The sequence below is a fragment of the Rhincodon typus genome, chromosome 46 (assembly GCF_021869965.1).
Source record: "Rhincodon typus isolate 14 chromosome 46, sRhiTyp1.1, whole genome shotgun sequence".
In the NCBI taxonomy this organism is placed as follows: Eukaryota; Metazoa; Chordata; class Chondrichthyes; order Orectolobiformes; family Rhincodontidae; genus Rhincodon; species Rhincodon typus.
In genome coordinates, this window is record NC_063377.1 from 9633324 (window position 1) to 9657981 (window position 24658).

At 43.7% G+C, this 24658-nt stretch overlaps 1 protein-coding gene across 2 annotated transcripts in view; it reads left to right on the top strand.

The window, feature by feature from the left end:
• Positions 1 to 24658, top strand: part of ash1l (ash1 (absent, small, or homeotic)-like (Drosophila)) — a 208409-nt gene that overhangs the window by 169256 nt on the left and 14495 nt on the right. For both annotated transcript variants that reach the window (XM_048620459.1, XM_048620460.1), the window contains exons 16-23: positions 8876 to 9033; positions 12341 to 12493; positions 13368 to 13422; positions 17692 to 17824; positions 20169 to 20417; positions 22698 to 22784; positions 23426 to 23516; positions 24323 to 24461. In XM_048620459.1, the coding sequence (XP_048476416.1) occupies positions 8876 to 9033; positions 12341 to 12493; positions 13368 to 13422; positions 17692 to 17824; positions 20169 to 20417; positions 22698 to 22784; positions 23426 to 23516; positions 24323 to 24461 (1065 nt within the window). The remainder of the gene's footprint in view (positions 1 to 8875; positions 9034 to 12340; positions 12494 to 13367; positions 13423 to 17691; positions 17825 to 20168; positions 20418 to 22697; positions 22785 to 23425; positions 23517 to 24322; positions 24462 to 24658) is intronic.

Consider the following 24658-nt stretch of genomic DNA (forward strand, 5'->3'; position numbering starts at 1 on the left):
TCTCTCCCCCTCCGCTCTCTCTCCCCCTCCGCTCTCTCTCCCCCTCCTGTCACCCCCTCTTCTCCCCCTCCTCTTCACCCCCTCTTCTCCCCTTCCTCTCACCCCCTCTTCTCCCCCTCCTCTTCACCCCATCCTGTCCACCCGCTCTTCTCTCTCTCCCCCCCCTTCTCCCCCTCCTTGGAACAGAAAACGCTCTAGAGGGATACAAGTTATCCAGGAAGAAGCTGAAGAAAGGGCTTAGGAGAGCTATAAGGGGGCATGAGAAAACCTTGACAGATAGGATCAAGGAAAACTCCAAGGCTTTTTACACGTACATGAGGAATAAAAGAATGACCAAAGAAAGGGTAGGGCCAATCAAGGATTGTAAAGGGAATTTGTGCACGGAGCCTAAAGAGATAGGAGAGGTCCTTAATGAATACTTTTCTTCGGTATTCACGACTGAGAGGGATCTAGTTGTAGAGGAGGACAGTGTGAAACAGGCTGGTAGGCTAGAGGAGGTCGATGTTAGGAAGGAAGATGTACTAGGAATTTTGAGGAAATTGAAGATAGATAAGTCCCCCCGGGCCTGATGGGATTTATCCAAGGATTCTGTGGGAAGCGAGGGAAGAGATCGGAGGGCCTTTGGTGATGATCTCCTCGTCCTCACTGTCAATGGGTATAGTGCTGGAAGATTGGAAAGAGGCAAACGTCATTCCCTTGTTCAAAAAAGGGAATCGGGATAACCCTGGAAATTATAGGCCAGTTACTCTTACATCAGTGGTGGGCAAATTATTGGAAAGGGCTCTGAGAGATAGGATTTTTTAACACTTGGAAAGGCACAGTTTGATTTGTGACAGGCAGCATGGATTTGTGAGGGGTAGATCATGCCTCACAAACCTTATTGAATTCTTTGAAGAGGTGACCAAACACGTGGATGAAGGTAGAGCAGTGGATGTCGTATACATGGATTTAAGTAAGGCGCTTGATAAGGTTCCCCATGGTAGGCTCATGCAGAAGGTAAGGAGGCATGGGATAGGGGGAAATGTGGCAGATTGGATTCAGAATTGGCTGACCCTTAGAAGACAAAGGGTGGTAGTGGACGGAAAATATTCAACGTGGTGCTCAGTTACGAGTGGTGTACCACAAGGATCTGTTCTGGGTTCTCTTCTATTTGATTGTTGTAAATGATTTGGATGAAGGCGTGGATTAGCAAGTTTGCGGACAATACGAAGGTGGGTCGCGTTGTGGACAGTGCAGAGGGCTGTTCTCGGTTACAAATGGACATTGATAGGATGCAGAGCTGGGCTGAGAAGTGGCAAATGGAGTTTAACCCTGAAAGTGTGAGGTGATTCATTTTGGAAGGACAAACTTGAAAGCAGAATACACGGTTAACGGAAAGATTCTTGGCAGTGTGGAGGAGCAGAGGGATCTTGGGGTTCATGTCCACAGTTCCCTGAAAGCTGCCACCCAGGTGGATAGAGTTGTTAAGAAGGCGTATGGTGTGTTAGCTTTCATTAATAGAGGGATTGAGTTCAAGAGCCGTGAAGTTATGCTCCAGCTATACAAAACCCTGGTTTGGCCACATCTGGAATATTGTGTCCAGTTCTGGTCGCCTCATTATCGGAAAGATTTAGAAGCGTTGGAAAAGGTGCAGAGGAGATTTACCAGGATGTTGCCTGGAATGAAGGGAAGGTCTTACGAGGAAAGGTTGCAAGAGCTAGGGCTTTTCTCTTTAGAACAACGAAGGATGAGAGGTGACTTGATGGAGGTGTATGAAATGATCAGAGGTATAGATAGAGTGGACAGCCAGAGACTTTTTCCTAGGGTGGAGGTACCTATTACAAGGGGGCATAGTTTTAAAGTGGAGTGGAGGTAGATATCGGGGAGACGTCAGAGGTAGGTTCTTTACTCGGAGAGTGGTCGGGGCATGGAATGCATTGCCAGAGAGGGTAATGGAGTTGGCCTCATTAGGGGCATTTAAACGGCTACTAGATAGGCATATGGATGATAGTATAAGGTAGGGGTGGAGGTTAGATAGACCTTAGGATTAGGGTAAAAGTTCGGCACAACATCGTGGGCCGAAGGGCCTGTACTGTGCTATACTGTTCTATGTTCTGTTCTATGTTCCTCTCTCCCCCTCTTCTCTCTCCCCCTCTTCTCTCTCCCCCTCCTCTCTCTCCCCCTCCTCTCTCTCCCCCTCCTCTTCCTCCCCCTCACCCTTGAGCCTCGTGTGCTCATGCCCCCATACATGTGCACCCTCCCCACCGTAAAAACAGCCTTAGGATTCCTGTGGGACGCTACTATGTTCAGCCTGGCATTGCCTAAGTCTGCACAGCCTAGAATGGAGAGTTCAGGTTGTCGGACTTGCGCTGGGTGGCAGCCTTGCTCTCCCTGTGCTGTTCCCAACCCAGTATTACAGGTACAACTTGCCAAACAAATTCCTGATCCTGTTCAGCCCATTTGAGCGTGTTCCCCTCTGAATGGCAATAGGAAACTTCCCATGACTGAGAAAATTGAGTGGTCAATTCAAGGTGCAGTGCTTGGGCAGGCTCCCAAGTAACTGATGGAAGTGCAGCATTGATGGAGTAGCAGAGTACCCTTTTGTTGTTTTCTGTGACTAGACCATGCTGAGCATTACGCTTCAGCTGTAGCTTTGTGCTGTTCTAGTGCTGGTATTACTGTAATGATTCGTTATGAGCACCACTGACATTTGAGTCGCCGCCTCCAGCTCAAGGAAGCAGCTGCTGTCTGAGGTGCCAAAGCAGTTCACAATTAAATGCTTTCACTGCGCCTTAACAATAGGATTGTTCTTATTTCACCCAGTTAATCTGCTCTGAGTCGACTCAAGTCTGTAGTGACACTGTGTAGTTCTGGAAATACACAGCATACCCATCAGCGTCTGAGAGAGACTAAGCTGCTGTCCATCTGAACTGATTTTGGGCCTTATCCCTCAAATGTTGCTTATCTGAGAGTGTTTGAAATACTGGTTGCCCTGTGAATTTCCAGTAGTTTCTGTTCCTTGTGTTCACAGCTGATTGATTTGAATTGAGCTTCTTTGACTTATTTCTGAAACATATCTCTATTTTCTCTTCCCTGCACCACGCCCCCCCCCCTCCACCAAACTTGACTCAGCAATGAATTTCAGTTCTCTGTTTCACTCAAAAGGGTAAAACTGTCATCTAATATCTGATCAGAAGCTGCTAACACTTCCCAATAACTAATCCAGTGGATACCAGCTGTCTCCTGTACATCACCACATTACAAGTCAGCTGCTTGACCCTGAACCACACAAGCACTCCTCATCAGTCAGGCTCACAACGCTGCACATGCTGCAGTGAATAGGAGCACCGGCCAGATTGGGGTGTCGGGAGAGATTTCAGGCCCATACAGCAAACAATTTTTGTTTCAAAAATGTAACTATTCTGTTGAATTCCCTTGTGACTGAGGCAATGCTGGCCGTTTGGGAGGTTTTGAAATTGATTAGGAAGCAGAAACGTTCTCCTCCACGCCTGTGCCTCATTACTTCCCGGGAATGTTTGCGGGGCAGGGGGCTTGACTGTAACACTATGAATGTATCACTAGTGTGAATGCTCGCAATCGTGGCCAATCAGCTGGCTCATGGCACATGTAAGTTCAGGGGTGAAGAGATGCACCGTGCTCAGCTTTTCTGCTAGTCCATATCTGAGGCCATTTTGGTATCCTAACTGGTCCGGACCTTCTGAATGCTGATTTCATCCGTGCTCACCAGGGCGCTGAGGATAATATCCATGCCCTTGCTTGAGTACAAAGGAAGAGCCAAAATACTGTTGGCTCATGTCTTTGAGGCCTGAATTAGAATGAGCTCACTGACCATGTGTGTGATTTCCTGAGCACTCAGTGAGTGGTTCTGTAGGATTATTATTTGTGCATATGACTCTGATATTATAGCTATTACAGAGGTTCAGGTGCTAGAGGGACAAGACTAACAGCTTAATGTTCTGGGATTTAGATGTTTCAGGCAGGATAGAGGAGGATGTAAAAGAGGTGAAGAAGTAGCAATACTGATCAGGGACGATATCACAGCTCTTCTGAGGGAGGACACGTTGGAGGGGTTCATCCAGCCATATAGGTAGAGCTCAGCAACAGGAAGGGGTTGCACCACAGGCCTCCCAACAACCAGCAGGTGATAGAGGAACAGGTACGTGGACAGATTATGGAAAAATGTGAAAACAACAGGGTGGTTCTGGTGAGTGATTTTTTTTAACTTTCCATATATTGACTGGGACCCGTTTAGTCCCATGGGGATGGGGTGGGGTGGGGTGGGGTGGGGGGAGAGTTTGTTCAGTGCATTCAGGAGGGTTTCTTGAAGCAATCCATAAATAGTCCAACTAGGGAAGGGGCCATACTATACGTGGTATTGGGGAATGAACCCGGCCAGGTGATCAAGATTTCAGTGGGAATGTGTTTTAGGAACAGTGACCATAATTCCAAAAATTTTAAGTTACTTGTGGATAATTTTTAAAAATTCATTTGTGGGATGAGGGTGTCGCTGGCTCAGCCAGCATTTATTGCCCATCCCTAATTGCCCAGAGGGCACTTAGGAGTCAGCCATGTTGCTGTGGCTCTGGAGTCACGTTTAGGCCAGACTAGATAAGGATGGCGCAGTTTCCTTCCCTACATTAGCGAACCAGATGGGTTTTTCTGACAATCAACAATGGATTTGTGGTCATCATTAGACTCTTAATTCCAGATTTTTATTGAATTCTAATGCCCACCATCTTCCATGGCAGGATTAGAACCTGGGCCTCCAAAACGTTACCAGGATCTCTGGATTAACGGTCCAATGATACTACCACTAGGCCATCACCTTTCCATCATAAGGATAAGAGTAGTCTTCAGATGAAGGTACTAAACTGGGGGAAGGTTAACTACCACAATATCAGGCAGGAACTGGGGAGCATAGATTAGGGGTGGCTGCTTGAGGGTATATCCACATCTGGCATGTAGGAATCTTTTAAAAGCCAGTTGATTAGAGTTCAGGACCAGCACTATCCGTGAACGTGTAGGATAAGGATGACAAGATTTGGGAACCTTGGATGATGAGAAATTTAGTTTAGCCAGAGAAGAAAAGGAAGCGTATGTAAACATTAGGAAACTGAAGACAGAGCTCTTGAGGAACATAAAGCAGGAAAAATACTTAAACAACGAAATAGGAGAGCTAAAAGGGGCCAACAGGATTAAGGAAAATCCCAACATTTTTTATGTATATAGAAGGAACAAGAGGGTAGCCAGGAAAAGTTAGGTCCACTAGGGAACAATGGAGGGAGTTTGTGTGGAGCCAGACGATGTGGGTGAGGTCCTGAACAAACACTTTGCATCATTTTTCACAAAGGAGAAGGATCTGGTGCGTGGTGAGTCTTTGGAACGGTACGTGATATTCTAGGACATGTCACTAGAAAAAGGCAGTGGTGTTGGGTGTTTTGAAAAGCATTAAGGTAGACAAGTCCCCGGGAGCTGATGGGATCTGTTCCAGAATGCTGAGGGAGGAAATTGCTGCAGCCTCGTACAAAATCTTTGTATCCACTTTAGTCACAAAGTCCCATAGGACTGGAGAATAACCAGTGTTGTTCTTTTGTTTAAGAAGGGCAACAGGGATAATTGGGAAAGTACAGGCCAGTGAGCCTTATGTCAGTGGTAGGGACATTATTGGGGAAGATTATTAGTGACAGGATTTATTCGCATTTGGAAAAGTAGTGATAGGCAGCATGCCTTTGTGCAGGGGAGGTCACTTGATTTTTGTTTCAAAGAAATGGAAAAGGTGATTGATGAGGGCAGCATGGTGGATGTTGTCTACATAGACTTTAGCAAGGTCTTGGCAAGGTCCTCCATGGCAGGCTGATGCAAAAGGTAAAGTCACATGGGATCTGCAGTGAGCTGTTAAGATAGCTACAGAACTGACTTATTCATAGAAGACAGTCGTGATGGAAGAGTGTTTTTTTCTGACTGAAGATCTGTGACCAGTGGTGTTCTGTAGGGATCAGTGCTGGGACCCTTGCTTGTAATATAAATGATTTGGAGGCAAATCTAGGTTGTCTGTTTAGGTGGTTTCTGGGCAACACGAAGGTTGGGGAGCTGTGGGTAGTGAGGGGAATTGTCAGAGGATACAGCAGAATATTGATAGGCTAGAGACTGGGACAGAGAAATTCTAGTTGGAGTTTAACCTGGACAAATGCAAGGGGATGCATTTTGGTAGGTCTGATGCAGGAGCGAGGTATGCAGTGAATGGCAGAACTCTTAGAAGCATTAATGTCAGAGGGATCTAGGTGTATAGGTCCATGATTCCCTGAAGGTGACAAGACAAGTGGATAAGATGATCGCCTTCATCATTCAGGGCATAGAGTATAAAAGTTGGCAAGTTATGTTGCAACTGTGTAGAACTTTAGTTAGGCCACATTTGGATTATTGTGTACAGTTCTGGTCACCATACTACCAGAAGGATGTGGAGGCTTTGGACAGAGTACAGAAATAGTTTACCAGGATGTTGTGTGGTTTAGAAGGTATTAGCTATGAGCAGAGATTGAATAAACTTGGTTTATATTCACTTGAAGTCAGAGGCTGAGGAGCGACCTGATAGAAGTTTACATAGTTATGACAGGCATGGATAGTTGGAGTTTTTTTTAACCCAGGGTAGAAATATCAATTACTGGGCAACTTGCGTGAAAGGAGGTAAGTTTAAAGGAGATAAGAGGGAAGCTTTTTATACAGAGGGTGCTAAGTGCCTGGAATGTGCTGCCACAGCAGGTGGTAGAAACAGATACAATAGCACTATTTAAGAGGCGTTTGGACAGATGTTTGAATAGTCAGGGAATAGAAAGTTAGGGACTGCATGGATGCAAAAGGTTTTTAGTTTTGAAAATGCGTCATAGGTCGCCACAGGTTTGGTGGGCCGAAGGGCCTGTTCCTGTGCTGTACTGTTCTTTATTCTGCTTCAAGCCTAGAAATATCACTCATTATTTTTCAAAGTAACTGGGCCACTGTGGTAAGGTATTAGATACACAGGGACTTGAATCCATGAGAGAATACCAAAGAAGTGGTATTTCATCAAAGTGTGTATGATACTAACTGAAATAATGAAATGTTAATACTGTACACTGTTCCAAGATCAACGATCATTGCATCTGGAATTCTACCTCATGGCTGCGGTTCGTGCTTTGCTAAACTCAACATTTGTATCACATAATATTCCCAAATTGATTTTTTTTTTCTCCTTTCCTCCCAATTCTTACTGCTGTTGTAATGGGCAGCTCTGTTTGTCTGTGATGGGAGACAGCCAATTACTTCTCCACAGCGAGTGAAATCTGTAGGTGAGAAACATTTGACAGACACAGTGCTGGCAGAGAGACTAGGGATGGTTTAGAGGCAGAGCAAGACAAAAATAACTCTGGGTGAGCAAGAGTGGAAAAATTTCTGCAAAATGCAGAAAGTGAGATCTTTTGGGTGTGTGCATGTTTATATAATCCTACATACTTGTGGTATTATTATAAATTAATCTTGTCCTGAGGGGATTTTGTTAAATAAATATGTGCAGAATTATATAATGCAGAAATATATATGCACATTATGCAGTTAGGTAGTAGCTACTTTCTTTGTTACTTCAACTTGGCTTGTCTGTTGTTGGAACTGTTTCAGATTTAGGCTGGTTATGAAAGTATGGTTGTGTCTTTTCGTTCCTGTTCCATTTCCAGTCATTTGCTCTGCTAAGTCAAGGCTCAGCATAACTCGGATTTTGACTCCATCTTGATATTTGTTGCCACAAAACATGAGAGCCTCCATTAGAAATGCAGCTGGTTAAGAAATAGCCCAGGTTTGATGCCAGTTTCAGGAGGGGTTCTCGCTGCTGCCTACAAATCAGCAACAATTTGCAAGCCAAAATTGCTTGAGAGTAGACTTCAGAAGGTCACAGAGTTCAACTCTACTTCAGTATGCTGGTCCCTTAGCCACAGACCCTGCTCACACTCGTTGATCAAGTCTAGGGATGATTTTAACAGCTACTTTGGGAATTAGTGGAGAGCATGTAACATTGACTGAGCTGGGGATGGGAGGTTATTTTTGATTTTGTTATAGATAGGAAAGTATATTCAGGGCAAAACCTATTACCAGATCTCTGCAGAGTTTGGCAGGAGCCCACCCCAACATTGTGGTAAAACACTGGTTGTTTTGTCTTCCCCAGCCTGCCTGAGATCTCACATAGACCAGCAAAGGTTGGCCGATCATGTACTGGACCAACAAAATTATTTCTTGATTAACAATGAACTGGTATTTGTGTAACCCCTTATGACCAGTCGAAGATTTTACGTAAAGCTCAGGGAGAGTTGCAGAGAAATGGCAAGACCCACAAAGCAGGAGACGATGGCCTAGTGATATTATCACTGGACTGTTAATCCAGAGGCCTAGATAACATTTTGAAGACCCAGGTTCGAACCCCGCCATGGCAGATGGTGGAATTTGAACTCAATATATGTCTGGAATTAAGAATCTAATGATGACCATGAATTGCTGATTGTCTGAAAAACCCATCTGGTTCACTAATGTCCTTTAGGGAACTGCCATCCTTACCTGGTCTGGCTTACGTGTGACTCCAGGTCCACAGCAATGTAGTTGACTCTGAACTGCCCTCTGGGCAATTAGGGATGGGCAGCAAATGCTGCCAAGCCAGCGACACCCTCATCCCATGAATGAATAAAGAACAAAAAGCAGCATTGAGATGAATGAGTGGTCAATGTCTCGTGGCCAACTGAATGTCATTGCTTGTTTGCATGTCACTGATATTCTCTGAGGGCCATACTTGGTTGTGTTAAGGGTGGACATTGCCTCCACATCTCCTTTCATTTTCTGTCTTGGCTCTTCATCTTGACAGGAATTTTGTGCTGAAGCACCATGTATTTCTTGTCCGAAACTGGGAGAAGATGCGGCAGAAACAGGAGGAGGCAAAGCAGGAGAACGACAACAGTCAGTCTGTGTCACTGTACACTCGCTGGAATGGAATTTGCCGAGATGATGGCAACATCAAATCTGGTATGGAGAAAGCGAATTTTGTTGGTGACAGAAGGGTACAAAGTGAGAGATTAGAGTATTCTTGATTGATGATATCTGTGCTCAGCATTAGTTTGTGTTTGTATATTGACCAAGAGGTCTCTTCTGATTTTTCGAGTAATGTGAAATGCTACAGGCAAGCACTAACTAGCACTTGCTCAGGTGATGTACCTCTCCTTTAGCCGGATCAGAAGCAGCACTGGGGGCTGTGATCTCTGTTCGTGTTGTTCCAAGTCAATCTGTTTCGTTAAAACGAGTTGACATTTCAGTGTTCAGTAAGCATGTACTGTCACCATCAAGGAAGACTTCTTCATCTTCCCCCTCGTGCTTTTGTACTGAGTCGCTGAGAATAACTGACATCCATGTGTGACAACACAGTGTTATGGACCAACCAAACCCCCTTCAAATACATCAAGGAGATAGTATAGACCCTAGGATTTTTTTATTTAAAGGCAAGAGTAAGGTGCGTGTTCCAGATGTAATTCAATTGGTTACACTACTTGGCTTTAAGCAAAACTCACTTTATTTTAACTGTGGGGTTAGAATACAAACAAAAGAAAGAAGAATTGGTATAACTTTAAGTCTATTAGAAAACTTAAGAGAATAATAGATAACTAGAGACAGCAACTGATCCAATATAGTAACATCCCATAAACATACACTTGGCAAAGGCAAATTCAGTCAAACAAATTGTCTCACATATATCGTTTCTCCACTCCAGCAGGAAAGAACACCAACAGAAAATTCTAGCAGAGAGAGAGAGAGAACATTCCAGCTTTTTGTTGTGGCTGAGAGAGATATAACAACTTCCACAGCCAACTTCAAAATCTCAACAACTGCTAAAAGCTGAACTAAAACCCCTGGTTCTGTGGGAGCCTGACTCCACCCATTCATGCTGCTTCTATTGTTCCAACTTTTCTTAAAAAAAACCAAGACCTCAGCTGTTCACTTTAGAAACATAGAAAATGGGTACAGAGTGGGCTGTTCAGCCCATTGAGCCTGCACCATTATTCAATATGATCATGGCTGCTTGTGCAATTTCAGATCCCACTCCTGTTTTCTATCCATACCACTTGATCCCTTTAGCCACAAGGGCCATGTCCAGCTCCGTCTTGAATATATCTGAAAACTGGCCCCAACAGCTTCCTGTGGGAGAGAATTCCACAGGTTCACAACTCTCCTGAGTGAAGAAATTCTTCCCCATTTCAGTCCTGAATGGCTTACCCCTTATTCTTAGATTGTGACCCCTACTTCTGGCCTTCCCCCAACATCAGAAACATTCTTTCCACATCTAGCCTGTCCAGTCCCATCAGGATTTTATATGTTTCTATGAGATCCCCCCCTCATTCTTCTTTATTGGCTTGGAGGAGACAGCTCAGCACCTATGGCTCAAAACCGTTCTTCAAAAAAAAGGACAAAAAGCCAAAGTATTGTTACAACAGTGTGACTAATCCATGAACAGTTGTGAGATCCTCAACCTTGTCCCCTCTCTGTAGAGTATCATGAGAATACTATCGCAGTGAACTTACCTGGGATGGTTGATGCAAATATTCAGTGAACATTGATGCTTAATAGAAAGACAGCCTGAGAATGCATTCCATCGGAGTGTGAGTAATTGTTTTTCAAGTGAAGAGTATTGTTGGACAAAATTACAGTTATGACTTAGATTTTGGGGTCATTACACACTCATTGTACTGAATTACAGAGTGACACCAGTGTGGTGGTACCATCTGGTGGTGACATACCTGACCCACTTTACCCGTACCAATACGATAATTTCAAACACTCCCTGCTGTGGTTCCTAAACTCCCAATTCTTTGCCCCTCCAGCCATTTTAAGAGCATTTGATTGTGCTGTTTGAGTAAAAGATGTCCCCAACGGCACTGCAACCATGTCAGGGTAGTATGTCAGTTATGCTCCTAGCCTAGTAATCCACAGAGCAGGCATTCATTTTCTTTATTTCTAGGATGAAATTTTTTTTAAAAAGTCAAAGTCTGCTATGGATGAGAGTAGCCACAAAGCTGTTGCATCGTCGTTAGAAGCCCCAATGAGTCATTTAGTCCTGCATCAGTGTAGTTGATTCTTTAAAGGGTCTGGCATGCCACTTAGGAGAGGTATAAATGCCAGTTTTTCTTGCAAAGCTTGCGAACCCGGAGAAAGAATTAAATAAGCCATTAAGGGTGGCCATTAAGTCGTGAAAAGAAGAAATTTGGAGGGGGCTGAAATGGAGAGCATAAGGAAATGGGTTTTAGAGAAGCTGGTGGAATGAGAGTACAGTGGAGCAAACACCCTGAGTTAACAGTTGGTGGGTCAGTGACTAGATGGTAAAGTGGGCAGCGAGCTAGAATCTGGATTAAAGCAGAGTGGCTCCTTCACCATTTGAGGCTTTCCAGGGGCACCAAGCGCCCAGGGATGGGCACCATGGTGGAGATGGATATTTTGAAATTTAATGCACTAGTAAAAGTCCTGCCCAAGTACTCCATGATAGATGAAGTAGTCACCCTGTGTATCCTCCCAGTTGGCCACAACCTCTGTAGGATGGATGGTCAGTTTGTTTATTGATATCATGCCAGTCTGTTCCAGCAACCAGGATTTTACAGTATGTCCAATTACAAATGTGCACCTCTTCATGCCCATGAATGTTTGCTTTGAATAAATATTCAGCTCTACTTTATTAAGTAATGCCTATTTTGGTCCTTATACTAATTGTACCTTTATTAAGCCAAAACTGAGAGGTAACAGATTTATTCTTTGGTTACGTAAGTGAGAATGATCCAAGAGGTAGCTGCATAGGACATGAGGAGATACACCAGTACATGATAAAATGACAGAAAGTACAGTTTCATTGAGCAGAGAACTGTTCAAGGGGTTCCTTCAGAGCAGAGACAGAATCCAAGTTGGAGGGAGCTGGTACTAATCAGCACTTTGCTCGAGACTTACGATTTCTGAACATGCTGTCTCAGCTTCCCAATTAAATTGTTTGTTATACTTTCAAGATCATTGATGCATTTCTCCCATTTTTAAAGCATCTAATTATGAATCAAACCTACCCATTTGACACATCCATCTTCTTCAATAATGCCTGCTCTGAAAGGAAAATAATTAAAGCAAAGCCAGTCATTCCAAGTGCAGGGTGAATAAATGGGTGAAATATGGTTCTCATTTCTGCATAATGTTCACAGGCTAACTTTCTCATTAATCAGCAAAATTGTGCAGCTTCATATGGTGCAGGAGTGCAGTGTCATGTAACAAACACCTTGACTTTATTTTCCCTCTATCTTTGGTGCAGATGTTTTCATGACCCAGTTTTCAGCACTCCAGACATCTCGTTCGGTTAGAACCCGGAGGCTAGCCGCAGCAGAAGAGAACATCGAGGTGGCTCGCACCGCCCGCCTGGCTCAGATCTTCAAAGAAATCTCCGACACGATCATATCCTACAGAGGTACATGTCCGAACATGGCATTCATCCATTCCATTAGACCATGGCTGATGCTGTATCTTAGTTCCATTTACCCACCTTGCTCCTATAACTATTAAAACCCTTCCCCAGCAGAAATCTATCACTCATTATTAACATTTGAATTTCCGCCAGCCTCAGCAACTTTTGGTGGAGAATTGTAGATTTCCATAACCCTACACATGAAGTGTTACCTGATATCACCCCTTAGCCAAATTTTAAGCTGATACCTATTTGTCCTGGATGCTCCCATTCGAGAACATAGTTTCTCTCTATCATTCTTATCACATCCTTAAATCATCTTAAAACACCTCTATCAGATCATCCCTTAATCTGCTCAGATCAAGTGAATACAAAAAAACCTTATGTCTTTTGTCTTCATAGTTAAGCTCTTTAGATCCAGTAAATGTTGTAGTCCGTCTGTGCATGTTTACAGGGCACTGCTGTAAGTTGATGACAATTAGATGAGTTGTCCTTTGTTTTCATATAAATAGAACATTATTCATCCACTCTTAAGAGTCATTCGTTATTATTATTAATATGGATTCCAAAGACCAGAAGCATTGATATAACACTTTACCATGTTAAAAAGTTGCAAGGAGCTTAATCCATCCAAATATTTGATACCAAGTCAGTCTAGGAGGTAACTAGACAAGTTTTCAAGTCTCCCATGGATCACTGGAAAAAGACATGACCCTGTTTAAATTTTTATCATTATATTTGTTAAATAGTTCAGAGGATTATAAATCACTCTGTATGGTGCAGACCCTATTCATTCATTCTGCAGTCAAATAGTCATTTGATTCCATTAATGTTTGAGACTTTACTAATAAATGTTTTCATCTCAAAATTTCTTCAGATTCATCAGAACAAGCACTGGCCACACCCCTCCTGAATCTACCATCAAGAAAAAAGTAAGCAGTTTGTTGATGCATCCCCAGATGGATTTGCCGGGGACAGATGGGCTTTAAAGGTCACTGAAGGACTGTGGCAAGATTTTCTACATCACAGGAACAAGATGAGGCCATTCAGCCCTTCAAGACTTTGCCATTCAGTGAGAGATCATGGCTGATCCTTAAACTAAACTATCTGCCAGTGGTAGATGGAATTTAACACTGAAAAGTGTGAGGTGAAGCACTTTGGAAGAAGTAACAAGACAAGGAGTACTCAATGAATGGCAAGACACTAGGAAGCTCAGAGGGATCTTGGAGTGCTTGTCCACAGATCCCCAGTGGCAGCAGGACAGGTTAATAGGGTGGTTAAGAAGGCATACGGGATGCTTGCCTTTAACAGTTCAGACTTGGATTATAAGAGCAGAGTGGTTATGTTGGAACTGTACAGGACTTTGGTTAGGTCACAGGTGGAGTATTATGTAGCTTACTGGCCGCTGCACTATAGGCAGGATCTGATTGCACTGGAGTGGAAACAGAGGTGTTTCACCAGGATATTGCCGGGGATGCAGTATTTTAGCTATGAAGACAAGCTGAATAAGCTTGCATTGTTTCTTTGGAGCAGAGAAGGCTGAGGTGGGAGGGGGTGGTGTTCCCTAACTGAGGTTTATAAGATCATAGAGGCATGGACAGAATGGATAGGAAGCAGCTGTTCCCCTTCGTTAAAGGCTTAATAGCAATATTTTTTTCACCCAGAGGGTGCTGGGAATCTGGAATGCACTGCCTGGGAGAGTTGTTGAGGCAGGAAACCTCACAACTTTAAAAAGTATTTGAATGAGCACTGGAAATGTCATAAGTTTCAAGGCTATGAGCCAAGAGCTGGAAAGTGGGACTAATGTAGATTTAGAATAGGGTTTTTTTTTGTTGGTGTAGACTTGGTAGGCCAAAGGGTGTCTCCTATACTGTATGAGTCTGTGATCTGTCCTTGGGAACTAAATCGCTCGGTACCTTTGACGGAAATCTTTGATCTCAGAACTGAAGTAATCGGTGATAGTCACCAGCTACTGCTGTTTGGGAGAGGGTTCTCCCAAATGGTCTGCTTCTGATGTTAAAGTAGTGTCCCCTTTTCCTAGACTTCCCTACCCATAGAGGAGCGTTCTCTCTATCTACCCAATGAGTTCCAATTGAATTCATACACATCTCAATCAAACCAGCCCTTCTGTATTCCAAATCTCCTCATGAGTTAGTCCTTGGATCTCGGACAACATGCTGGTGAATCTCGACTGCAATCCCTCCGAGGCTGTTAGACCGTTCCAGTGCTGTATGTGGTATTGCAATTTGATCAGCGTTTATATCACCATTGCAAACACCCTCCCTTTTATATTCCGACTGCTGACATAGAAGAGGCGCTGCAATGCATTATTGACATTGCATTATTCTTTCTGATTTTTTTCGTACCTGACTATGACATGTTAGTGCAGGCCCCAAGTCTCTGAACCTCCATCTATCACTGGGTTGCGGGGCCGGCGGCGGAGGCGGGGTGGGGGAGGGCAGCAAATAACTTTGGTTCTATCCTTTTTGGTCCAAAATGGTTGACCTCACACTTGACTCGCATTGAAATCCAGCTGCCACAGTTTTGGTGTTCAGTCATGTCTCTGTAACTTGATGTTCCTGTCTACACTACTTAGTGCTGCCGATCTTTGTGTCACCAGCACAGGGAGGCATCCAGATCAGGAGAGTTTGGTTTCTGTTCCCCCAACTTGTGATTAGTGAGGCAATCCCTGTTTGGGCAATACAAGTGGCCCAGCCATCCCCGGAGCAAACTGCTGAAGGTGTGCATGTTACCTCAGGGTTTTGGATGTGCTCACCTGTGATTGTCCCTCTTTCCAGCTGCCCTCCTCACTTCCTTAGGGCCACACACAAGTATCCATCGATCTTTATTTTCCCTCTGGCCACAATCCTGAACCCCACAATAAAAAGCATTCAGCGCTTTGAGGGAAAGGAAGGGAAGTAACTGGAGCGGTGGCAATATTTTGAAGAGGTTTTCTATCTATTTTCCCAGTATTTCCCTAGAGCAGCTATGTTAGAGAAACAGTGTCATTTGAGAAAGAGTATAGAACTTCAAATCCCAGGTGCTGAAGGAAAATAAAATCATCAAAACATTGGTCTTTCCTTGCATTGAATTTTAAGTTTAAGTCAGTTATGCCTTTCCAGAGCCCACATACAATAAGAACTGTGAATTTTCCCTTTTCTTGTATATTTCCCTTTCAGTCCCTCTAGGTTCCCTTCCCCTTCCTCCACAAAACTCCAGTATAAAGCTGACTACACATTGGAAAGTAAATCACTGGAAATTGAGCACTTGGGAAAAGTCCCAACGACATGACAGGGTACTGAAAAAATCCAAGTCAGATCTTTCTTCCAGGCTGACCTCATAGTCCCGCATGGTTTCGCTTTGCTGGTGTCCTGTGCTCTGGGCCCCCCTCTTTCCCTCCCCCCACCCCCTCTCTCTTTCACCTGGAATTCTGTCCGATTCCTGGGGAAAGAGAACAATCCCCACAGCTGTTTGATCCTGTCATGTAATTGTTGCCTAAGTGTTCACATCTGTGAAGCTTGGCAGTGTGCACTTCCTGTAAGACAGTATTAAACTAATCAGGCATGGATACCGTGGGACCTGCTCATTGCTTTCCGATAAGTAGGTGTTTGCTGCAGCAGAGTTCAATGAGAAGTTGAGGCAATCTGTTAAATGTAACTTTTTTTTTAAAAAAGTAATTCTGCTGTCGACAAGATACCCATGTTGCAGTTCATTTTGATTACAATCATTCTCTTTATTCCAGAATGGAAAGCTTTAGGGACCCTGCTTATTAACATCAGAACAGTTAACATGTTCAATCCTCAGTTTAAAATAACAGCAAATAATTCTTACATAATGTATTGGGGGAAAGTAATACAATACAGAAGCAGGCCATTCAGCGCAGTTGGCTCATGCTGGTGCATGTGCTCCAAGCAAACATCATCCCTCTCCTTTTCAACTTAGCCTTTCAGTATGTCCTTCTCATTTCCCTCATGTGCTTTGCCATCTTCCCTGTGACTGCATCTCTGCTATCTTCCTCAGGAATCCTTGTGCTAGCAAACCCCACAGCCTTGCCACTCTCCTTGGAAAGATGTTTTCTAATTTGCCAATAGGTCTATTAGTGATTATTTTGTGTTGATCTTCTCCACAAGCGGATGCATTTTCTACTCTTATCAAATCCTTGGATAGTTTTGAAGACGTGGGCTGTTTTTGAGAAAGACGGGCCCCTGCTGTCAGTATTCAAATAATATGATGATCTGATGCCTTGGTGACATTCACTGAAACCAGCACTTTATTTCCAGATTATAAACTCTCAAGTTGTCATTTACTGGGATTTCTGCTTGCAGTCTCTGAATTATTCGTCTAAACTTTTGTATTACCAGTCCTGTGACATAATCACTACACTGCCATCACCCAGCAGGTGGGAGGAGTCAATTACAGCCCAGCTCTCATTCAGAGTGTGAAAACTCTCCTGGCTGAACAGACATTTGAGAACGAGCAGTTAAGAATGACAGGTTCAGTGTGTCCCAGGCTCAGTGTCCAGTTTCCATTGTGGTGTTAGAACTACAGTCATCAGCAGGGACGAGAAAGGGTGCAGTTGATAGTTTCCTGCCTTGGATTATGAGCCATGCTGATAGCATGTGCATTGAGCGAACAGAACATTTCTTTAAGCTATGCCACCTCACCTTTGAATAATACAAAGGTGCCCCTTGTTTCAGGTCAAGTGTAAAGAACTGCCAAATGGATGAGGTACCAGAGGGCAAGTTGAACTAATGAGAGAGCACCAAGAAGTCACGCTCTTCACAAGGCAAGGGAGAAAGTAGAAGTCTTGCTGGTCAGTAGAGATTTTACTTGTTGGAAATTGGTCAAGGAATCCAAATCTGCCAAAAGGTAATGGACCATTTGAGGGGATGCAGCCTGTGGTTTGAGAGGTTATAGGGCAGAAGGAAGTCATTGAGCCTGTTGTGTCCTTACCAAATCTCTGCATGTGTAACACAGAGACCCACTTGCACACCTTTCCCTTGCAAACTTTTTTCTTCAAATAATCATCCAATTTCCCACTGAAACTGATGACTGAATCTGTATCCACCACACTTTCTGTGCATTCTTAGATCCTTACCACTCTCAGACATGGTTTATTGCATTGAGCCCCTTCCCCAGCTCGTAATATGTTCACAGAGGAGTTTGCACTGACTTAATTTCCAATTTCCACTTTTAAACAGAAAGTCTGATTATTATGAGAAGATTACAGATCCAATTGATCTCACAAGTATCGAGAAACAGATCCTCACGGGCCATTACAAGACTGTAGAAGCCTTTGATGCAGACATGCTGAAAGTCTTCAGGAATGCCGAGGTGAGTAAGTAGATTGAGTTGTTAGTTCTTTACTTTGTTTTGGGAGCAATGAACTTTGTTATTGGAAAATTGTATGATACCCATTGCATGGTGTCCAGACCATGCAACCTTCATGAGTCATTTGTTTTCCAACTGCTGTGCAATTCATCAAGTTGCCTTGAAAAATGAAGATTATTTTCATGTTCCCACTACTCACCCCTTCATCTGAGAGTAAATTCCTTGGCTTAATATCACGTAGATATGGGATCTCCAGCCCTGAATTCCCACATCAGCTTGTGTTCAAGTCATCTAGTTGAAAAGTACATTTGAAACATCATCTTAGGCAGCTGGTGACACAATAGGTACCATCAGTGTGTGCTGTGGTACTGAGCTGTACAGTCCCCTGTCGAAATTAGCGGATCTTCTCCAGGCTAGCCGTAAGGATTCTCTGGTTCATTTCAATGCCCCGTGCTAGAAGGGAAAATCAGCTAATGTTCCTACCCTGGATCTAGATGTTAGGGAAGGAACCGATGATGCTTGAACAATTAGCTTTCTGATGCTGTCTTAGACTTGGCCTTCGAGAAAGAAATTATGATTAATTAAAATTATAAAAGAAAAATTACTGGGAAAGCAAACTATAGATATAATTCCTTCTTAGAGGGAAGGGAGGTTGATAATGTCGAGTATGAGCTTGTGGGGGTGAAGAATGTGGGAGGATGTGTCAGTGGGCATTAGGGGGTATGGGGAAGTGAGTTGTATGGATGGGGGTAATGGGAAATAAGTGGGGTTATGGATTATTGAAAAGGACCAGGCTTGTTGGTCCAAATGACCTTTTTCAGATTTCTGAGCATTCTCGTTGACCGCGTTCATGTTGGCAGGTTAATTTGTGGTAGCTCATTAGCCACAATTGGGAACAGATGTAGGCCCAGCACGTGAGGTAATCAGCCAAACATTCAGGCCTTGGGCTGTGATAATGAGATGCCAGGTAAATGGTGTAGAGTTTGCAGGTCTGGCACTGTGCCAACACTGGCAGCCGCACGGTCAGCTCAGAGGTCGTTGACATTAGTGAACCGGCTTAGGGCTAGTGATTTTTTGTTTATTGTGTCTTTTAGAGTCATACAGCACAAAACCAGACCCTTTGGTCCAACTAGTCCACGCCAACCATGTTGCCAAACTAAACTAGTCTCACCTGACTGTATATGGTCCATATCCCTCCAGACCTTTCCTATTCAGGCACGTATTCAAATACAGTTGTAACTTTACCTGCATCCACTCCTTTCTCGGGCAGTTCATTCCACACTCTGTGTAAAGAAAAAAGTTGCCCATCATGTCCTTTTTAAACCTTTCTCATCGCTCCTTAAAAATATTTCCCCTAGTTTTGAACTCCACTACCCTGGAAAAGACCCTTGTCATTCACCTTATCTATGTCTCTCCATTTTATAAACCTCAAAAAGGTCACCCCTCGACCTCCTATGCTCTAGTGAGAAAAGTCCCAGCCTATTGTTGCATCCTGGTAAATCGTTTTTGAACCCTCTCCAGCTTAATATTTAGTAATTTTGTTATAAATGTTTGTGCTTTTGAAGGATGTCGGTGCTGAGAATGGAACAGTAACTTTTAGAAGTTGTCGTTTTTTGCAGTACATCAGGTTTAGGAATTGTATGGGCAGATGAAGACCAACATTGCATTTACTCAACCCCATCCAGTGTGTTTCAGCCTCCTGCTTCTGACAGCTCTTCATCCAGCCCTGGTGGGGAAATGTTAAATCGTGTTGAGAAGTACTCATTGGTTCTAGTGTAATCAATAAATAGCAGAGCAGACTCACTGGGGCAAATGATCTAACTCTGTTCCTATATCTTATAATCTTATGATAATCCTGAGTGCTATCAAGAATAGGAAAACATTCTTGGGATCTTGCAAAGTGGCGAAGACTGAGCTCTCCCTGTCTCAATGTTATTCCTCTCTGCAGTTTTTTTTCTTGTGGAAGAGCAGATCCATCAGAATGTGCTAAAATGCCCTTTCTTCACATGCTGGCAGGCTGTTTGATTATTTGAGGATGTTGCAGTTGAGCCTCAGAGTATCCTGCATCCACTGTCCAACACGAATATCATCTGGGACATGAATCCTAATTATTTTGCATTTCTTCCCCAAGTGGCAAACGTGAAGAGTTTCCAAATCATCGCCCTGGCTGAGATTAGCCAACTGCATGTAGAGTGGGAATTGAGTTTGTGACTTAGTACCCCACTGGACAGTACAGGGCTGGGCTGAGCCATTGACCAGAGTCCCTGGTTAACATTGACTATAAATGAGAGTGCATGTTATTCCACTTTGTATTGCCTGTGTACCCATTTAAAATTATGTGCTTCAGAAATATTACGGCAGGAAGTCTTCCGTTGGCAGAGATGTTTGTCGCTTGAGGAAGGTCTACTACAATGCTCGGCATGAAGCCTCTGCTCAGATCGATGAGATAATTGGAGAAACCGCCAGTGAGGCAGACAGCAGTGAGACGTCCATTGGTGAGAAGGAGAATGGAAATGAGAAAGATGATGATGTGATTCGTTGCATCTGTGGGCTGTACAAGGACGAGGGGCTGATGATTCAGTGTGAGAAGTGCATGGTGAGTATTTACATTCAGATCTCTGTCTCTTTGCCCTACGGGGCAGAGTTATAGGACCTGATAAAGACATTAAAATGTTTGCTTTTTATTTATTTATTTATTTAACATCCCATCCTCAGGATGTCCCAAAGCACAGCACAGCCAGTGAATTTTGGTTTCCATTCTGTTCTGAAGCCACGAGGTCTCCGGTCTCCGGTGTCTGGTCCATCAGGAACACTTGATAGAAATTTGGGCAGAGACCTCAGACACAGTCTTGACAGACAAAGCTCTTATTTTGGTGATGTTAAGTGATGGGTGATTATTGGCCAAAACGCAGGGAGTATGTGGAAAAGAGCATGGACGAGCACTTGACCTATCCTCGCATTCAAGGCTGTGGAAAAGTGGGATTAGTGTAGATAGGTTGGTGCAGACTCGATGGGTCGGATGGCCTATTCTGTGCTTAATGATTCTATGGCTTTGACCCAGTGAACCTAAACCTGTGCAAGCCGCTGTTCTGCTGAATAGTATAATCTGGGCTGAACAAGGAGCTCTTTCCTGTCCTCGGTGGGTAAATAGCATATTTTCCACTGATTAATTCTGTGGGGTTCATGCACAGACATAGGAGGTCCCTCATTCAGCTATCAAATTATGCCTGAGTACTATGCACTTCTATTCATGACTAAGGGCAGATTGGGGTTTGGGTCTGAGAATCAAACAAGCAGAAATTGTGCAGTTATCATTAGCTAGACCAGAGCCACTTGAGGATGACGATGGGTTCTTGTGCTGATTAACACCCAGCAGATCATTTTTAAAACAAAAACTGCTGCCTATTAATGCAAAGTATGGTGAGACGTATAGTCTGAACGCTGAGATTTAACAGAGTTCACAACATCCACAGTTGTCAATACCACTCAAAATCTGTCAAAAGGTACAGTAAAATCACTCCCCCTTCTTATGACAACCTAGACCAAGGGGAGAAGAATAAAAGCCCATTCATTTGCACTTAGTCTTTAGGCAATTGAGTCATAAGCTGGCAGCTGCAGTTCACTGTGTAAATGGTGAAGTGGAAGCAACATGCATAATCAGGCAATTTGCCAGTCAGTTAAGAATAGTTACAGACCTGGATTGTCACCTCCAGTTATATGGATGAAGCATTCACATCGGTAAAATTGAGGCAGGAACTGCCTAGCCACATGTCTTGATTATGTTCCTATTGAGTAAAGATATGGTGTCCAGACGTTGACAATGGCAGTCTAGTCCACAGTAGATCCTGATTTTTCACTTCCTCCATTATGTAGGTGTAAATGCTCTCCGCCAGAAATACCTGAGATATTCAGGCAGGAATCACATGATTCCACATTTCAGAAACATTCCTGATGAGCAAAGCTAGAGTGCCTGGGTGCTGAAGGCGAAACTCTAGGCTGCAGTGGATAAACCAGTAAAGCTGTATCACTCCACTACTTGGCATATGGTATTCAGTTACAAAAATAGGGTGAAAATTAAAGCTGATTGTAGAGTTGCTATAAAAGGAGCCTATCATAGAATTGTACAGCCCAGAAGCAGTCCCTTTGGTCCAACTCGCCTGTCAGTTCTGATCACCTAACCAGAGAACAGATTTGAATTCCTTTGAGTTGGAACAGACTCGAGGGGCTGAATTGCCTACTCCTAATCCTAGAAGGTGCAGCAGTAAACAGCAAAATTGGTTCTTAACTTCAGGAGTTTGACTTGTATGGCAAGTTTAAAGAAGTTGAACTTGCTTCCTTTAGGAGGTTTTGAGTCTTTCAAACTTGAGAAAATTAATTGAAGTGAATTGGTCAAATACCAGAACATCCAAAATCAAGAATGAGCCATCAAATTGGACTATAGATAACAAGGTGTAGAGCTGGATGAACACAGCAGGCCAAGCAGCGTCAGAGGAGCAGGAAGGCTGATATTTCGGGCCTAGACCCTTCTTCAGAAATTCATTGGCCTGCTGTGTTCATCCAGCTCTACACCTTGTTATCTCAGATTCTCCAGCATCTGCAGTTCCTGCTATCTCATCAAATTGGACTGACCTTTTAACATAGAAGCTAATAAAGTTAAGCTATAAAAAGGCCTTTGAGATGAGCAGGAGGAGTGAGTTTGTTTCTAGTAACTAGAGCTGGAGTGATAGACAGCTACCTGGTCATTCTTGTTTTCATTAACTAAATTTGGTGGTATTGAATTGCACAAGAGAAACGTGTCCATTGAACTGGGTGATCTGTAGGTTCCAGTGCATTGTGCCACATTTTACACTCCTTTCTTCTAACCTCTCACCCCTAGGTGTGGCAGCATTGTGACTGCATGCGTGTAACTGCAGATGTTGAGCACTACCTGTGTGAGCAGTGTGACCCTCGACCTGTGGAGAGGGTAAGTTGATCCCTTGTGAATAGGAAAGGGTGTTGTGCATTCTGGTTAACAGCTTTGGACACAAGAGTCAGCCTGGGACTTCTGTTAAAGCTTATGTGCTGTACCTTTCAGTACACTAACGCCCTTGGTAGCACTGTTTCCTGATGGATGGTTAAACAGCTGTCGGCATTTCACTTAATTGTACTCAGTTAACTTCGTGTAAATCCTGCGTTCTAAATGTTTTCTGGAACGTTTCAGCAGTGGTATCAAATGTCAGTAATGATGCTGCTCATCAGTGTCTGCCCCAGTGGCTCAAAATATTACCGACTGGGGAACAGTCCAGACCAGAGGATCCTGGGGTTTGCTACCAACGTACACTCCACTGATCTTACTGAGAGGTGCACCATTGCAGCTGCAGTCCCAAGGCTGAGGAGACAGATGTCACAAAACAAAAGCAACCGGACCATCCAGGTTACAGCAACAGGAGTCATCACTCCTCTGAGAGGCTGATGGTGATGTTAGGAACAACAGTCAAATTAAATACTTAAAGCATGCCCGTTTGTTCCTTTTTCTCTACCTTAGCTGCAGCTGGTCAGTGGGATCAAATCTGTAAGTCGCTACTGTCTGTTCTATGACTCACTGTCGCTGCTTCTCCATTTCAGGAAGTCCCCATGATCCCACAGCCACATTATGCCCAGCCTGGCTGCGTGTACTACATCTGCCTTCTGCGGGATGACCTGCTGCTTCGACACGGTAGGTGGATGGCAGGGAGGATGCCATTGTTCACATGCCTTCATGAAGATACCAGGAGAAGCTGATAGCATTCCTGACTTGCATAGAAATGTATCTGAAGGAAAGTAACAAAACAAAGAAACCCCAGTTGGCTCATGTTACATTGAAATGTTTTGTTAAGAGCTGTTTTCCTTAGGTGGGTATCAGGTATTTAGGGTCAAGAAGACCACATAATAATAGATGTTTGAAGTAAAGGGAAATCCTGCACAATGGTCATTGTATTAAAGTGGCTGAGTTCTCTTTGACTGCTACCCATTGACAATCCATCTCTGGGTGCTGCGACTCTTTCCCTTCGGGCTAGCTCGTCTCCCAGCACAATGGTCGAATCAGTAGGGGGTGAAATGGGAAGCTCACCAATGCCTAATGCTGGTCATTGTACTGTTAGAGAGGTCTAAACTCTAACTTCACATGAAGAGGGAGACTGTCAGCACCTTGGACCTGTGTTCTGTTGGGTGTGCAGGCAGTGTGTGAGATATTTACACTCAGCAAACACAGCTCCAGCTACATGTATTTTTAATAGCTTGCATTCAACTGGCTGAAATGTGTCAGTATAACACTGGGCATGGTAGCAAAACGACCGAAGGAAAAGCATTGGTTGTTCTACATGGCTTAAGTATTGGTGACAATAGTTTCCCATGAACCTGTAACTGCTGTCAAAAAGCAGCACGTGAACATGTGCAAGTCCTTTCTGAGTTGACTTGGAAATCATCAAGAAATTTTAAAGTTTTTATCTCTTTGTGATCTGCTCTGTATGTGTTCTGCTGCAGGTGACTGTGTCTATCTGATGAGAGACAATCGGCGAGGGCCTGAAGGTCAGCCTGTCCGACAGTCCTACAGGCTGCTTTCCCACATCAATCGCGATAAGCTTGATATCTTCCGTATCGAAAAGCTCTGGAAAAATGAAAAGTAAGGCAGCTGCAGGATCAATACATAATGCAAACTTGTAAAATAGCTTTAGAAATGCAGTGATCTGTACAGTTGCCCAGTGTTATATAGCGACAGACGTATCCCCACTGGTACTGTACCCCAGTGTGATACGATGACAGACCTGTCCCGGCCGGTACTGTACCCCAGTGTGATACGACGACAGACCTGTCCCCGCC